Source organism: Scyliorhinus canicula, chromosome 11 (genome assembly GCF_902713615.1).
Source record: "Scyliorhinus canicula chromosome 11, sScyCan1.1, whole genome shotgun sequence".
Lineage (NCBI taxonomy): Eukaryota > Metazoa > Chordata > Chondrichthyes > Carcharhiniformes > Scyliorhinidae > Scyliorhinus > Scyliorhinus canicula.
This window is the reverse complement of record NC_052156.1, coordinates 103,768,721-103,787,256: the sequence shown is the minus strand read 5'-3', so window position 1 is coordinate 103,787,256 and position 18,536 is coordinate 103,768,721. Positions and strand designations below refer to the sequence as shown.

General features: G+C 41.8%; 1 protein-coding gene across 15 annotated transcripts in view; it reads right to left on the bottom strand.

Annotated features, from left to right (window-relative positions):
- Window positions 1-6,789: 6,789 nt before the first annotated feature.
- The window catches only part of LOC119973238 (nuclear receptor subfamily 2 group C member 1-A-like), a 164,872-nt gene continuing 153,125 nt past the window's right edge, over window positions 6,790-18,536 (bottom strand). For all 15 annotated transcript variants that reach the window (XM_038810933.1, XM_038810936.1, XM_038810945.1 and 12 more), the window contains 2 exons: window positions 12,624-12,729; window positions 6,790-8,944 (listed from right to left, as the gene is read on the bottom strand). In XM_038810933.1, coding sequence (XP_038666861.1) covers window positions 8,770-8,944; window positions 12,624-12,729 — 281 coding nt within the window. In that variant the 3' untranslated portion in view covers window positions 6,790-8,769. The remainder of the gene's footprint in view (window positions 8,945-12,623; window positions 12,730-18,536) is intronic.

Genomic DNA, 18,536 nt, shown 5'->3' with positions numbered 1-18,536 from the left:
CCTGTGAAACCCTTCTAAAGTCCCTCTACACTATTCCCTTATTGTCCATATGCCTATCCAATGACCATTTGAATGCGTTTAGTGTTGGCGAGTCCACTACTGTTGCAGGCAGGACATTCCACACCCTTACTACTCTCTGAGTAAAGAACCTACCTCTGACATCTGTCCTATATCTATCTCCCCTCAATTTAAAGCTATGTCCCCTCGTGCTGGACATCACCATCCGAGGAAAAAGGCTCTCGATGTCCACCCTATCTAATCCTCTTCTATGCCTCAATTAAGTCCCCTCTTAACCTTCTTCTCTCTAACAAAAACAGCCTCAAGTCCTTCAGCCTTTCCTCATATGATCTTCCATCCATACCAGGCAACATTTGTGTAAATCTCCTCTGTACCCTTTCCAATGCTTCCACATCCTTCCTATAATGTGGCGACCAGAACTGCACACAATACTCCAAATGCGGCCGCACCAGAGTTTTGTACAACTGCAACATGACCTCATGGCTCCGAAACTCAATTCCTCTACCAATAAAAGCTAACACACCGTACGCCTTCTTAACAACCCTCTCAACCTGGGTGGCAACTTTCAGGGATAGTTGATAGTGACCACAATTCGATTACGTTTACTTTAGCGATGGAAAGGGATAGGTATAAACCGCAGGGCAAGAGTTATTGCTGGGGGAAAGGCAATTATGATGCGATGAGGCAAGACTTAGGATGCATCGCCTGGAGAGGAAAACTGCAGGGGATGGACACAATGGAAATGTGGAGCATGTTCAAGGAACAGCTACTGCGTGTCCTTGATAAGTATGTACCTGTTAGGCAGGGAGGAAGTGGTCGAGTGAGGGAACCATAGGTTACTAAAGCAGTTGAAACACTTGTCAAGAGGAAGGAGGCTTATGTGAAGATGAGACGAGATGGTTCAGTTGGGTCGCTTGAGAGTTACAAATTAGCTAGGAAGGCTCTAAAGAGAGCTAAGAAGAGCCAAGCGAGGACATGAGAAGTCTTTGGCATGTAGGATCAAGGATAACCCTATAGCTTTCTATAGGTATGTCAGGAATAAAAGAATGACTAAGGTAAGAGTAGGGCCAGTCAAGGACAGTAGTGGGAAGTTGTGCGTAGAGTCCGAGGAGATAGGAGAGGTGCTAAATGAGTATTTTTTGTCAGTATTCACACAGGAAAAAGAGAAAGTTGTCGAGGAGAATACTGAGATACAGGCTACTAGACTAGAAGGGCTTGAGGTTCATAAGGAGGTGTTAGCGATTCTGGAAAGTGTGAAAATAGATAAGTCCCCTGGGCCGGATGGGATTTATCCTAGGATTCTCTGGGAAACTAGGGAGGAGATTGCTGAGCCTTTGGCTTTGATCTTTAAGTCATCTTTGTCTACAGGAATAGTGCCAGAGGACTGGAGGATAGCAAATGTTGTCCCCTTGTACAAGAAGGGGAGTAGAGATAACCCCAGTAACTATAGACCAGTGAGCCTTACTTCTGTGGTGGGAAAAGTCTTGGAAAGGTTTATAAGAGATAGGATGTATAATCAACTGGAAAGGAATAATTTGATTAGAGATAGTCAACATGGTTTTGTGAAGGGTAGGTCGTGCCTCACAAACCTCATTGAGTTCTTCGAGAAGGTGACCAAACAGGTGGATGAGGGTAAAGCAGTTGATGTGGTGTATATGGATTTCAGTAAAGTGTTTGATAAGGTTCCCCACAGTAGGCTATTGCAGAAAATACAGAGGCATGGGATTCAGGGTGATTTAGCAGTTTGGATCAGAAATTGGCTAGCTGATAGAAGACAAAGAGTGGTGGTTGATGGGAAATGCTCTGACTGGTGTCCAGTTACTAGTGGTGTGCCACAAGGATCTGTTTTGGGGCCGTTGCTGTTTGTCATTTTTATAAATGACCTGGAGGAGGGCGCAGAAGGATGGGTGAGTAAATTTGCAGATGACACTAAAGTCGGTGGAGTTGTGGACAGTGTAGAAGGATGTTACAAGTTACAGAGGGACATAGATAAGCTGCAGAGCTGGGCTGACAGGTTGCAAATGGAGTTTAATGCAGAAAAGTGTGAGGTGATTCATTTTGGAAGGAATAACAGGAAGGCAGAGTACTGGGCTAATGGTAAGATTCTTGGTTGTGTGGACGAGCAGAGAGATCACGGTGTCCATGTCCATAGATCCCTGAAAGTTGCCACCCAGGTTGAGAGGGTTGTTAAGAAGGCGTACGGTGTGTTAGCTTTTATTGGTAGAGGAATTGAGTTTCGGAGCCATGAGGTCATGTTGCAGTTGTACAAAACTCTGGTGCGGCCGCATTTGGAGTATCGTGTGCAGTTCTGGTCGCCACATTATAGGAAGGATGTGGAAGCATTGGAAAGGGTAGAGGAGATTTACACAAATGTTGCCTGGTATGGAGGGAAGATCATATGAGGAAAGGCTGAAGGACTTGAGGCTGTTTTCGTTAGAGAGAATGTTAAGAGGGGACTTAATTGAGGCATAGAAGATGATCAGAGGATTAGATAGGGTGGACATCGAGAGCCTTTTTCCTCGGATGGTGATGTCCAGCACGAGGGGACATAGCTTTAAATTGAGGGGAGATAGATATAGGACAGATGTCAGAGGTAGGTTCTTTACTCAGAGAGTAGTAAGGGCATGGAATGCCCTGCCTGCAACAGTAGTGGACTCGCCAACACTAAACGCATTCAAATGGTCATTGGATAGGCATATGGACGATAAGGGAATAGTATAGAGGGACTTTAGAAGGGTTTCACAGGACGGTGCAACATCGTGGGCCGAAGGGTCTGTACTGCGCTGTAATGTTCTATGTTATCAAATGCCTTCTGGGAAGCTAAGTAAATCCACCGGTTCCCCTTATCCACTGCATGTGTCTCCTTCAGAGAACTCCAACAAATTGATTAAACATGATTTTCCATTCACAAAACCTTACTGACCATGATAATGACCACAAAGCCATCATTGATTGCCGTAAACATTCATCTGGATCACAAATATCCTTTTGGGAAGGAACTCTGCCATCCTTACAGAGTCTGGCCGACACTTGATTCCAGCCCCATGCAATATGGTTGACTTTAACTGCCCTCTGTTATCTTACGTTCAAGGATAATTAGGAATGCTTTTCCAGCTATGCCACATCCCATGAGAATTAAGAAAATAACTATTCAGATAGTTCCCCATCAAGCGTTGTCCTAGATGGTGTTGAGATTCTTGGGTTGTTGGAGCTGCACTTATTCTGGCTGCTCTCATCAACCCACTCTTCAAAACAAGTAACTGCTAACCCCTCTGTCCTTGAAAACTACCACCACGATTCCAAACTTCCCTTCCTTTGCAAAGTCCTTGAACTGTATTGCTTGCCAAGTCTGTTCCCATCTTTCCCAGAACTGCATTTTGAATTCCCCCAATCAGCTTTCTGCTCAGTCACAGTTCCAAAACAGCTCTCATCAAAGCCACTAATGATATCCTACATGGCTGTGAACAAAGGTAAACTTTCCCTCCCTGGCCTGTCTGCAGTTTTTGACATGGATGTTCACAGCATCCTCCTCCAACACCTCTCCACTGTCATTCAGCCAGGCAAGATAGCATTTGTGCAATTCCATTCTTTCCAGAGAATCACCCACAATAATTTTTCTTCCCACTCCTGTAGCTACTTCTGGTAGCCTCCAATAATCTATCCTTAACCATCTATTTCTTGTTTACATGCTGTCCCTTGGCAACATCTGAAAACACATAAGCTTCCACACGTACAATGACAACATCTTGCTCTACCTCATCACCAACTCTCTTGGTTTTACCAACTCTCGGTGACTTTAAATTGTGACTGGTCATCCAATATTCAGAAATTGCCATACATATTGGGAAGACCCAAGTCATTGGATGGGATTTTCCACCTTTCGAATTTGTTTCTTCAGCTACTTGGACCCCAAGCCTTGGGAGTTTCCTCCCTAAACCTCTCCAACTCATTTTCTGCCTTTAAAAGCTACCTCTTTGACCTCCTTCCCTAACATCTCCTTCCATGGCTTGTGGTCATATTTTGTTTCATAACGTCCTCGTTTGCATAGGATCCCTACAGTTGAGGAGGCCATTCGGTCCATCGAGTCTGCGCCCACCCTCTGAAAGCAGTCTACCAAAGCCCAATCCCTGTAACCCCACCTAACCAGCACATCTCTGGACACTAAGGGGCAATTTGGCATGGCCATTCTACCTAACCTGCACATCTTTGGACTGTAGGAGGACCCCAGAGCACCTGGAGGAAACCCACGCAGACACAGGAGAAAGTGCAAACTCCACTCAGACAGTGACTTAAGGCTGGAATTTAACCTGAATCCCTGGTACTGTGAGGGAGCAGTGCTAACCACTAGGCCACCATGCAGCATCTTGGGACATTTTATATTGAAGGGACTATAGAAATTATGTTATTCCTAATTGTACATGACAAGTTGGTGATAAGACCATGAGACATAGGACAGAATTAGGCCACTCGGCCCATCTAGTCTGCGCCGCCATTCAATCATGGCTGATATTTTTCTCATCCCAAATTCTTCTGCGTTCTCCCCATAACCCCTGATTGATCAAAAACCTATCTATGTGATGATGGTGAGAGGTTCAGCCAAGGGAATGCCATTAAAACTGAAGAGGTTAGATACTCTTGTTGATGAGTGTTGCCTGGTACTTGTGTGGTGCAAATGTTAAGTTCCACTTACCAGCCCAAGCAGAGATGTTGTGCAGGACATGCTGTATGCGCTCACGGCCTGCTCCATCATTTGAAAACTGAATGGACCTGAACATTGTTCAAATATGCACAGCAAAACCTGCAGCTTATCACAGGCAATGCCATAGGGGGCCCCAGCAGGGGCTGGTTTAGCACAGGGCTAAATCGCTGGCTTTGAAAGCAGACCAAGGCAGGCCAGCAGCACGGTTCAATTCCCGTACCAGCCTCCCCGAACAGGCGCCAGAATGTGGCGACTGGGGGCTTTTCACAGTAACTTCATTTGAAGCCTACTTGTGACACTAAGCGATTTTCTTTTTCATATAATCTATGTTACATAATAGACCATTGCAACTGTTAGGAAACACAAGACTCACCTTCAGCAATGTCCCAAAATTTGGAATTCCCTCCCTAAATCTATCCTCTTTAAAACCTACCTCTGTGCTCAAGGGTGGCACGGTGGTTAGCACTGCTGCCTCACAGGGTCCCAGGTTCTATTCCAACCTTGGGTGACTGTCTGTGTGGAGTTTGCACTTTCTCCCTGTGTCTGCGTGGGTTTCCTCCGGGTTCTCCGGTTTCCTCCCACAGTCCAAAGATGTGCAGGTTAGGAGGATTGGTCATGCTAAATTGTCCCATAGGTCCAAAAGGTCAGGTCGGGGTACTGGGTTACCGGGCTAGGGTGGAAGCCTGGGCTTAAGTCGGGTGCTCTTGCCAAGGGCCGGTGCAGACTTAATGGGCCGAATGGCCTCCTTCTGCACTGTAAATTCTATGATTCTATGCAATACTTTCCCAATTCTCTTTATATGGTTCGGTGTCAAATTTTGTTTGAGAATGCTCCTAAGAAGCACTTTGGGATATTAGATAAACGCAAGATGTTTCGAGATCCAACAGTATAGATAAAATACAGAACACCGATTTCACCACAAGCAATGCCACATGTTGCACCAGGAGACATAAAATTCTTTTAGATTGCTGTGCCCGACGAAGGAAACAGTGCCTCGTACTTCCTTGCCCCACAAGTGCTGCCTCACATGTTGAGGGTTCCCAGTGAGTGCTGTTTTAACTCCTGTTCCCAACATCCATGGTATTTTGCTCTTTGTACAATAGCCATAGGCCACAAAGAAGTCACCAACAAATTACAGAAATGCCAGTTTTAGTTTACTAAGTGTTGTTTTTATCATTCACAAGTACACACAACTCATTTTTTTGCTGCTGCTTTAATACTCAGAATCTTATTGCCATCATCCTAACATGTAGCTATATACAAACAGAGAAAACGTCACAGATTCCTTTCCTAATAAAATCAGTTACAATCTGTTTTAAAAAAATACAGCCAAAATAGAATTTACACTTGTAGTCTGATTTCAAGACATTTACAGGAGCATTTATACAAAAAACACGGTTGGGGGGGGGGGGGGGGGGGGGGGGGGGGGGGGGGAGAAGAGAGAGAAATATCAGAGGCGGGGGATACTGACGGTATAAAGATTGAGCTATCACTAGTGTATAACATATAGATATGGAATACAAAGCGCTTCAAACTGGAGAGTACACTATCCTCAAGAGGGTTCAGGCTACATCTCAATTAATGTGTATAATATATATATAACAAGTGACAGTAACGTTATACACAGCTTGGACAAGACGTAATTTAATGGCTGCTAACACAGGAATATAAAAACGATTCATGATTGTCGTGGCAACAACTATAATTATCACTAGGTGTTGAGCTTCCTCTGTTACCTGCATTACTAGCTGTTTCTCAAGTAATGGAATCGTTTAGCTTTTGGGATCAGTTAGCAACTGGTGAATCAAACGGTGCAATTTAAAATCAATGACATTCGCTTCAGTGGTTTGCCTCCTCAGCCAAAGTGCTTAGTCAAACCTTTTATGGAAGGAACACATTTCATTAATATAGACTCTATCAATTGCGTTGTCCTGATGTAATTTTATGTGGTTATTAGAATATGCCCCGAAAGGGAATAAACTTGCTTTTGGGAACATGCAAGAAACTCGATTGTGTACTACACAGGGTGGGAGCGGGGAAGGGGAGGGACTTAAAGAATCAGACACAAAAAGGAGTTTTTAAATTAGATATATTTTTTTTATACAAAATAGTCAACTTAAGTTATCCTGCAAAAGCTGGTGAGAAAGCTAGCAACAGTCAGAAGTTTCATTTGATACCGCTTCAATTATTACCACCCATCCTCCCTCCCGCACCCTCCCGTTTCACAAACCAAAAAGAACCCTGTCCTCCCCTTCAAAAAAAAACACACAATGCAGATTCTGGGTGATGGAAATCTGCAGCAGGTTAAGAATGCTGAATGAAAAAAGCTTTCTTCAATGTAACCAAAAGTCAGTAGTGAAGGGAAGCCAACCAACAAACAACATGCCACATATCTCTTGTTCCTCAATACTAGCCTTTCGTTCACTTCCAAGTATCTAACAGGACTTTCTGTAAAATTCTAAAGTTGAATACTGTAAACCACAATTTGTACAGAAAACATGTATTTGCGAATGGCATTCCATAAAACATTTTGATGCAGGTAAAAGTTTCCACTCTCGCACAGCAGGAAACATTGCTGCAACACTAAAAACTGGCTAAACCTGTAACTGTACAGACTAAACACCTATCAACCATTTCCATTTTATTGGAACATAAATTTGAAATCAGTTACTGTGTTTGAGGAAATATTAGCACAAAGAAAATGGGTGCAAATGGGTGCAGCCGAAGATTGCCAGGATTTGTACCCACTAGAGGGACTTTTCCAGCAAATTTAGATGTGAAAATAGCAAATTGTATTAAAATTGAACTGTTTATGGTATCTGCCATTGATATTCTTTTCTGGGGAAGGGAAGTCCATTTTTGTCAGGGACTTTTCCAGCAAATTTAGATGTGAAAATAGCAAATTGTATTAAAATTGAACTGTTTATGGTATCTGCCATTGATATTCTTTTCTGGGGAAGGGAAGTCCATTTTTGTCATGGACTCAGTCCATTGCTTGCTAAATTACAGATTACTGCTCTCCACTTACCGGACTTTTATCAGGGAAATGGTTGAAAAACAAACAGCTTTGGGATTGTGGGAGGAGGTGAGACGAGGAACTGGGATATGTAAGGAGAATAAAAATTTGCATTGTTGTTTTCTCGACAGCCAAAGTGCTACAGTAGATTTCTTTTTACAGCTGCTTTCTAAACGCATCCAATTCCTCGAGTCAAATCCATATTCTTCTAATTAGCACTTCTGTGCGTGATTTCAATACAAAAATGAGACTGTTTCCTTGGGATGTTTACCAGCTGGGCCTGGCTGTGGGTTCACGGAAGATCAGACAGGCTTCAGTGCGCTTACTATTATATGTCACTCTACAATGTACAGGACGACAAAATCTAACATCAGCTTGGCGTGGTAGTACTGCAAAATATAATTTGCTCTCCTGCTTTCCCTTATATTCTTATTCATTACGAAGAATACAGAATGTGAGATACATCAGTAAAATTAAGCTACCAGATACAATTAGTAATTTGAGAAAGACAAATTTGTCAGCTATTCATATAGTTGTCCAATATTTGCCCAAAAATGTGTGAATCCACATCTAAATGCTATGCTATATATATAGGAACAGTCTCAGACATGCAACATCAGTGCTTTATCAATGTTAATGAAACATTAAATAAGCCCATATTTTTCAAATGACTGTCTAGTCAAATACAGTCCTATAAAAATTATTTTTTAAAAATTGGGGTCAACACAAATATATGATCATGGCGTTTTTCAACTCAAGCTGTACACTCATTCTGCAAACTGCAGAAACTAACAATTTTAAAAAAAGGAAGGGATCATTCATGGTCACTTTTTTTTATTACAACTGCTATCAAGCACAATTCATCAATGAAAAATATTCACAGTCTACTCTCCATGAATTGTTTTTTCTCGTTCTCTTCTTTTATAAAGACTACCCCGAGATTTCTTTGTACATGAACAACCTGCAATTGTCTCTCATTACTGAAAAAGGTGAAGAAGCTTCCAGCAGGTCACTGCGATTGTTCATAGGTGTTAAGTCACACTGCAGACCCTGTGATCTGACTGTTGTACTCTGCAGTTTCCATTCGCAATATGTACGGTATTATACTGTCAATCTGCACATTTCCTATTAGTCCAGCAAAGAACAGTTCCTCAGTGATAGCAGAACTCATGAGTCGTAGTGCAGGCAATCTAAGAAGAAGTCTTGATAATCTAAAAAAAAAGAAACTAAATTATAATTACCTCAGTTAAAACCGGCATTACCCATGTTCCAAGGCACCTCAAGTCACATATGTTCGCTACTTCTGCAAGGCACCTTTTGAATATATACTTTAGGAAAAAAAAGCTCTTAAAAAATTCATTCATGGGTTGTGGGTGTCACTGGCTGGGCCAGCATTTATTGCTCACCCTGATGGCATTTAAGAGTCAACCACATTGCTGTGGATCTGGATTCACATGTAGGCCAGACCGGGTAAGGACGACAGATTTCCTTCCCTAAAGGACATTAGTGAACCAGATGGATTTTTACGACAATTGATTCATGCTTACCTTTAGACTTCTAATTCCAGATTTTTATTTAATTCAAATTTTACCATCTGCCATGGCAGGTTTTGAACCCAGGTCCCCAGATCATGACTCTGGGTCTCTGGATTACTAGTCAAGTGACAATACCATGACGCCACTGCCTCCCCTAGCTGTTAGCTGTTACTGTTTTCCATCAATGCCAGTATAATGTATGAAGGGCTTCACTTGGGATACAAGTAGCTGGCATTTATATTGCAACATTCATATCCTAAGAATTTCCCAAATAGACCTTTTGAAAAATAGCCAGTATTGGAACAATGTCAATTTGCACATCACAAAGTCTCACAAACAGCAGTGAAATTACTGACTAGATAATCTGTTGCAGTGATGTTGAGCAAGAATTAAAAATGGTCACTGGGAGACTTGCTGCTCTTCCTCAAGCTGTGTCATATGGGAAGACATGGGTTTGATTTAGAAACATCGAAAATAGGAGGAGTAGGCTACTAAGCCCTTTCATCTTAAATTACTGAGAAAAGACTAGGATATGTGCTCAAGTCCTGGAGCACAATACAACATGCCTCCAATTTGGGGTGCGCCTTGGGATAAACTTGCGGTTCCTTTAGGCCTCACCAATATGATCCGGGATAAAACAGATAATAGCACAAATTCAGACTGGTCAACTGAGCATTGAGAAAAAGATGAAATAGGTTAACACATTTTGAGGTTAGAGCCTTTCTCAGAACTTGGCCTGATGTGAATATCCTGCCTTTGTTGGTTTGCTTCTCGTCTCCAAAGATCTCAGTATATAGAAATACTCACAGGCAGCCAGAATTCGAATGTTGTAGAACTACAACTTCAGCGCAACAAGCACTTTAACAAATTCGCTATTTCTTGAAAATTTAATTGTGCTGATGTAAATACTGTTTTCTGTCACAACTGATTACCTTTTCATACCATTTGTTTGACTTAATATACTCACAGCTTTCACTGCACTAATGCTTTGAACAATAGGACCACGCTGTTGGTTTTATCGCATTTCATTTTATGAGGGAAGTTGGGAAAGCAGCAGGTGAAAAATAAAAGCCTGAAATGTTGCGATGTTCATAAAAAACAATACAACGTCTTGGAGTTCATTGCTAACTTTGTTTGTGAGACAGCAAGTCGGGAAGTTACCTACCTTGTCCGCGACTCGATAGTGCCCCTCACAATCAAGAGCAAGAGCTCAATCATAACTGGTCTGTTAAATTGGATCATTGATCTCGTGCTACCCACCCCTTTCCCACCCCACATGTCTAGTGCATGTCAACAGAGGAACTGTAATGGACCTATGGTCTCTTACCCCATTCAATCAGATCATGGGTGATCGGCATCCTAACTCCACCTGCCATTTCTCACAGTAGTGCTGGCTCACAAAAATTATTTAAAATTATTAATTGAGCTAGGATTTATTGCATCTTGTGGGAGACAGTTCCACATTTCTATCATCCTTTGTGTGAAAAAAATGTTTGCTATCTTCTTTCCTAAATGGCCTTGTTGATTCTGCACTTTGGAAAAATAAAGGAGCGGAATATTATTCAAATTGAGAAAGGCTGCAGAAAAGCGCAGCACAGAGGGATTTGGGGGTCCTCGTGCATAAATCACAAAGCTAGCCTGCAGGTTCAGCAGGCAATAGGGAAGACAAATTGAATGTTGGCCTTTATTTCAAAGGGAATGGAGTATAAAAATGGGGAAGTCCTGTTGAAACTATATAAGGCACTAATTAGACTACACCTGGAATACTGTGAACAGCTTTCGTCCCCTTATCTAAGGAAAAATATACTGGCATTGGAGGCAGTCCAGAGAAGGTTCACTAGGTTGATCCCAGATATGGAGGAATTTTCTTATGAGGAGAGGTTAAGTAGGTTGGGCCTGTACTCACTGGAGGTTAGAAGAATGAGGGGTGACTTTATTGAGACATGTCGGATTCTCAGCAGGCTTGACAGGAAGATGCTGAGAGGATATTTCCTCTTGTTGGAGTCTAGGACCAGAGGGCATTTCTCAGACTCAGGGGTCACCCATTTAAGACAAAGATGAGGAGGAATTTCTGCTGTCAATGGGTAGTGAATCTGTGGAATTCTTTACAGCAGAGGGCAGTAGATGCTGGTTCGTTAACTATATTCAGGACTGAGACAGGCAGATTTTTAATCAGTAAGGGAATCAAGGGTTATGGGGATCAGGCGCGAAAGTGGATTTGAGCATTATATCAGGTCAGCCATGATCGCATTGAATGGCGGAACAGACTTGATTGGCCGAGTGGCCTACTGCTGCTCATACATCTTCTGGTCTTTTCTTGTCCTAGATGCCCTCACTAGCAGAAAAAAATCCTATCTGCCCAAATCAATTCCTGTTAAATTTCTAAAAGCTTCAATCCAAGGCAAGCTAGTCTCCAGTAAGGAATTCAGAAGAAACAGAGAGTAGTTAGAATGTGGAATTTCCTATCACAAGGCACACATGAGGCAAATAGCATAGATGCATTTATGGGCAAGCAAGATAAGATAAACATAGAGGGAGAAAGGAGTTGAAGGTTGTGCTGAAGGAGGGGGGTGGGAGTAGGCTCACGTGCAGCATTAAAATTGCCATGGACCAGTTGTGCTGAATGGCTTGTTTCAGTGCTCTGCATTATATGTAGTTTTAAGTAATGTAAAATCAGCCTTCACCTTCTATAATCTAGGTATGTAATCCCTTTTCATAATCTAACCCATAAAGCTCTAGTGACATTCTGGTAAACAAGTGCTGCCGTTCTTTCAATGCCAGTATATCCTAAGTGCAGTAAATAGAATTACATGTGGTACTCCAGGTGTTGTTACGTTTCACTACAGCAAAACGTTGTCCCCATTATATTCCAGCCCTTGAATTATAACGACTAACTTCCCAATAACCTTTTTCATTTTTACATGTTTAATACATTGTAGTGACCTCTATACATGGATCCCTACATCTTTTTTGATCTCCACTGTTCCTAGCTTTTCACCATTTCAAAAAAAAAACTTGGATCTATCCTAAGTTGGTCCAGTGAAATCCATCAGTTTTGTCCGTTCACGTAAGCCATCCATGTCCTTAATTTTACGTTGCTACCAACATTATTTAGTACGATATCGACCTTTATGTCACTGGCAAACTTTGATACATAACAGAGAATCCCAATGGCCGGAGAATTCCACCCCATATGTATATATGTTTCTACTCCAGTTTGTCCAGGTAATGTTGCTAAATGTATCCCAAGGAATCACATTAGCCCCATGATAGAAAAGTGAGTTGACATCCCTGTCCAATAGTATGTCAAAGTTTAATAGTTGAAATGAGATTGCAGAAATTGACACCATCATACCTGTAAGAATCATCTGGATAGGCTTTTGCTTCATAATCCTGAAGTTCCATATATGCCTTCTCTTGAAATTTATCAATCTGTGCTGCATTAATTAGGCCTGGATGATCTAAGAAAGACAAAATAACTAATCTTAAAATGTTGCACAGGTTTATGATCTAAAAAGTGCTCATTCACAGCCTTAAAATGCTTTAGATTCAATTTTCAGCCAAGAAGAATGTAATGAGGAAAGATATAAATCGCCAACATTCTTTTCTCAACGAACTCAAGGGTAGGACTGATTATGTCAAAGGTCTTCAACTGGGGCTTATAATCCCCCAAGGGCTCCATGAGAAAGTTTCAAGGGGTCCACCGCTAATAATGACAGAATATAGATTCTCACTTGTAAATGAAAAGAGTCACAAAGTTAGTTACTCAGTGACATGTCTCTTCCCTGTATAGAAGGCATAGTTTTTTCAAAAACAATTTCAAGTAAGATTCCCATGGTGACCTTTCTCCAACCATCAGATGTATCCTCAGCAATGTTGTTCCAAATGCTTTTATTTTTTGAACACAAACCTTTCACTGTCCGCTTGTTATATTTGTGAGAAGTTTATCAAAACAAATTCTCGGCTTCTTTAAAAAACGTCAAAAGGGTTAAGTAGTTTGTAAAACTTGCTTTCAGCCTGTCTGGTTTTAATCAATAATTTTCTTTGGGAGAGAAACAAGCAATTTTCCCTTCCTTTATTCATTCATTCATTCATTCAGCTTGCTGCCAACTATGATCACATTTCTAATATCAGTTATCTTTGAATACAAGTTTCAATGTTTTATCTCCGCTGATTTTCTGTTATAAGAATCTGAATATCGTTTCAGTATTTATCTTTGCGAGAAGAAAAACAGAATACGGGGGCTCCAAAAAGAGCACAATCTTTAGAACCCGAGTAGTTAACAGTTCTGCTGTGTTTGTATTTGCATTGAGGAGTATCCACAAAACTAGTTGGACTACATAGAAAATATTTGTAGAGGAATATAGATAAGGCAACTTCTGGTATAAATAATGCCATATGTGGTATAGGAGCTCCAGAATTAATGGTTAATCTATATAAATGACTCTGAATTAACTTGCTTTCGTTCACGATTGTGCATGCAGGTTAGCGTTGCGATTCTCTTAGAGACTGATAACTTTCAGAAAGAGATGAATTTCCCATTGGAAATAACCAAAGGACAAAAATAGCACTTTTTAAGACTTTTACTGCAACAAGCAAACTAAAGTCAACATAGATCAAACATTAATTAACAGACATATATCAAACTAAATAAAAGATACCTTTACATTGCCCATTGAAACCGAATAAGCATTGTGAAACATTTTTACTTTATTCCATGGTTTTGTCAGATATGTAGCATTAAACAACAGTCCCAAAGTAACCCCTAGTTCTCCAGCAGAAATTCACTTCTCCTCCCACAACAAAACTTCCAGTGTTCATTTGAATCTATAACTGTTCCATAACACCAGAGTTTTTCAGGATACAATTATCATCAGAAAGGCGCACGTTGACAACTCCCCCTTTCCCTCAACTCACAACAGTCTTGACAATCCAGCATCCAACTCCTTTAATTAGTTTAGTCGGTTCTGGAAAAATGGTTTCCCCATACGGAGATTTATTTTGAATCTCCAATAATTCTTACAGGACAGCAAGACCATTTCCTCAGCCTGCATCTCAGCACAGCTGTTCTTTATGTGAGATCCTGCGAAAGGTACTAATAATTGCCACTTGACTTAGATGTGTTTTCATTTGAGTTATTCGCCACAAAGCAACTGGATCACGTGGGCATTTCACCGAACTGAGATGTTTCTCGGGAATGCTAATTATACGTTTCCAGAATTCTGTTTTAATTTTAAGTTAAAGATGTTAAGTGCGGTCTTCATGACAATTTAGACATATATTTTTGTATATTTTCATAAGAAAAATGAAAGCTGAAGTGTTTTGGCAGTATAACCAAGGCATTGGTTTGCATTATATCCTATTATATGGGATGTCGACATTGACAATATGTTATCTAATGCTGGTCTGTTGTTGGTTTCCCTGCATTATGGGAGATGGCCATTTCTTGTCTGTGTAGAGTCATGGTGCATTGTAACATGGCTGTGGAGCCGGATTGATGCATGTCTTTCCAGTGTGGGCAAGGATGAATTGTCTGTTTTTGTTGGGGTTGACTGTTTTTTCTAGCTTGCCATCATTCCTATTTGCTTGTATTCTTCACTGCTCAAAGGAAACAACACTAAAGATTGCTCTCCAGGTCGTTCTTTCATATGCATTTTTCTCCCAGTCTGTGGTGGATATGCCACATTTCCTGCATTTCATCTTCAAGGAGTCCTTGAAGCTTAATTTCAGCCTACCTTGTGGGTGGTGTCCAAGTTAAAGTTGTGAATACGTGCCACCTGAGGGACTTTGTCAGTCATGTGTATCACATGTCCATTCCATCTGAGCTGGGCTACGATGATGAGTGCTTCGATTCCAGACGTTTTTGCTCTTTGAAATAACTCAGTGTTGAGCACTTTGTCCCCCCCATTTGATGCCCCTAATGTCATGATTGCATCTTGTATGCAACCTGTTCAACTGCTGAGTATGCCTGGAGTAGGTAGTGCATATCTCAAAGTTATACAGGAGGGTAGATTTTACTACAGCTTTCTAACATTGCATGTTTTGTTGCAAGTTTGACACCTTGCTTCCTCTGCAGTCTCTGTGTAAATGGTGAGCTCGCTCTTTGACATTTTGCTCTCAGTGGAGACATTTCTGGCTTCCAAGTTGAAGTTATCCACGGCCTTCAGGGTTGTGTCACTGTTAGTTAGTGTGGATTATAGTCTGAATCTAATAGCGATTGGCAGAGTATCTGTCTTAAGCCAAATGGTTAACCCATAGTCATCAGCCACTTTTGAAAAACACTCATGATCCTTTGAAGGCCATGCTCTCAGTGACATGAAGGCACAGTCGTTGGCAAACAGCAATTCCTGGATCATCATCTCTGCTGCTTTAGTTGAAGATTTAAGTTGTCTCAGCATGAAGAAATTTCCTTCTTTTCTGAATTCGATGTACATTTCATCAACATTTTCGCTAAATGCTCCAGAAAGCGCGGCAGCAAAGAATATACTGAACAGCACAGGGGCCATGACACACCCTTGCTTCACACTTGTTACATCAAAGGGTCAGTATATTCACCAGTCAGTGACTGACCATCATTCCATGTGAAACTGCTGTATCAGATTTACAGCTCTATCAGGCCATCAACTTTCCACAAGGGGCTTCATTTTTTTACTGTTGAAAGGCCTTTGTCAGGTCAACAAAGGCATAGCAAATCCCACCTGTTGTTTGTGGCATTTCTCTCCTATTTGCTGAAGGATGCAGATTATGTCCCAAGTACTTCTGCCTTCCCTAAACCCACTTTAATTGACTTTCTGGCAATACACATCCTGCTCTGTGGCTTACAAGTCTGTGCAGTAGAATGTTTTCTAGAATCTAACCAGCCATCTAAAGCAGCAAGATTATTTTGCGGTTGTCACATACAGGATTGTGTCCTTTTTTGTACAAGTGAACAATCAAGGCAAATATTAACTCCTCAGGAATGGTTTGCTGATCCCAACTGTGTGTAACTGTGTGAGGAAGGACTGTAACAACTTCAGTGCTAGAAATTCCTCATGTCGTGATCATAGACTTGAAGCTCTCTGCTTGCCTGGCCTACTATGCGTCTTGTATCCTGCACAGCTTCTATGTCTTAGTAGCAGGTGTATCTTTGTTTGCCAGCCATGCTGCACTTTTCTCCTGTAGCAGTTTCTTAACCTGATCACTGTTTTCATCAAACCAATTTTGATCATTTCTTTGCCGTATTCCCGACATCATCAACAGCTTCCAGAACTGTCGATTTGAATGTTGACCATGCTGAATCAACATCCATCACTTGGGTTTTCTTTCGAGGACAGTGCTTTGTCAAGTTTGAACCAGAATTGTTCACAGCACTCTGCAGACACCATTTTCTGCATATCTTGCTTTCTTTGGGGCCTAGTGCATGCTGGTCTTCATTTTGGTGGGAGTAAATTTCACCTTGAAGCATAACATCCTGTGGTCTGTAGAACACTCTGTTCCTCTCATAATCCATGTGATCATCTTTTATGTTGCTCTGCCAGGGGATGATAAAGTCAATCTGATGCCAGTGTTTAGATCTTGGATGCACCCAAGTGTTTTGTACTCTGTTTTCTGTCGAAAGATGGTTGTTGATTGGCATATTCCAGTGGGTGCAAAGACAGGAGAAATATAACATTGCTGTTGCATTTCTTCACACCTTTACTCCCTAAGCCAGATAGTCAGTGCCTATCCTTTATTACTCGTCCCTAATTGCCCATGAACTGGATGGCTTGATGGGCTTACATTGAAGTTCTCCATTACAATGAACTGATCCTCCTATGGAGTATCAGTCTGATGATGACCATGGAACCATTGTCAACTGCCCTAAAAACCCATCTGGTTCACGAATATCCTTTAAGGAAGGAAATCTGCCATCCTCACCTGGTCTGGCCTATATGTGACACCAGAGCTACAGCGATGTGGTTCGTTCTTAAATGCTCTTCTGAAAGAGCCCATCAAGCCATCCAGTTCATGGGCAATTAGGGACGAGTAATAAATGCTTGCCCAGCCAGCGACGCCCACATCCCATGAATGAATTTTTTTAAAATGTTTTCTCGCTATCATTATTTGGACTGATGGCTGTTTCATACTTGTTCATGAGGTGATTGTTTATGCCCCTATGGAGAATGTCCAAACGTTTTGTTACGCCAGACTTGCTGGCAAAGACGGCACCTGCCTCGCGTCTCTCACTCTGCATTGCCTACCCAGAAGAATGTGGAGCTGGCTGATAGCTTTATCAGCTGGCCCTCCTCGATTACTGGGATTTCACTAAAAGCAGTAATGTCAATATTGCATCGCGACAGCTCCCAGCAACCAGAGCAGTTCTGCGCTGGGGTTGGGAACTGTTGTCTTTATCAAGTAGAATTCATACGTTCTTTTTGTCTCACCTACGATATACTGTAGTGTGTAGATGAATACTAAAGGAGTGCATTTCGAAATATAATGGATTGTGTGTGCAGAAGTCTGTAAGGCTTTCACCATGTGCACATGAGTTGATGGAGATGGATTGCACTTGGCTAGTCCCATTCTCTCGGTCTTGCACATCTGCTCCTGGTGGCTAAACAAGTCAAGCCAAATGGAGATGTTGTTGACTGCAATGGATGATCTACTTCACCTTTTGTGCCCATGCTGATGAGCTTCACAGCTGTCCATATAGCTGTGCTGTGATGGCTTGGGTATGTACCATTTCCTCTGCTACATCCATCAAGACTGCTCTTATTGTATACTTGGAAAAGGGTGGTTGGAGATAGAGATCCTATGGAGTAGGATGCAGCTTACTCCTGCAGAAGGGACTATCCGACACCCCAAGCACATGGATATTAGTGGCCCAGTTAGGTCTGTGGGCTGTGGTTAGCTGGCCCCTGCTAAGTTGAATACCAATAAGTGTTCCTCCAACATCAGATCATAAGACTGTGCTCCTTCTCCCGGCTTACAAGCAGAAACTCAAGCCGGAGAATCCAGCTAAGAAGGTTGTTAGGGGGGGGTTGTTGGGTTACGGGTATAGGGTGGATACGTGGGTTTGAGTAGGGTGATCATTGCTCGGCACAACATCGAGGGTCGAAGGGCCTGTTCTGTGCTGTACTGTTCTATGTTCTATGTTGTGCAGTGCGGGTCCGAGGAGACAGAAGAGCTCTTACGTGACTGCTTAGAGACAGTGGATTGGTCCATATTTAAGAACTCAGCGACTAACTTAAATGAGTATGCCACCACAGTCACAGACTTCATCAGCAAATGTGTGGACGACTGCGTGCCA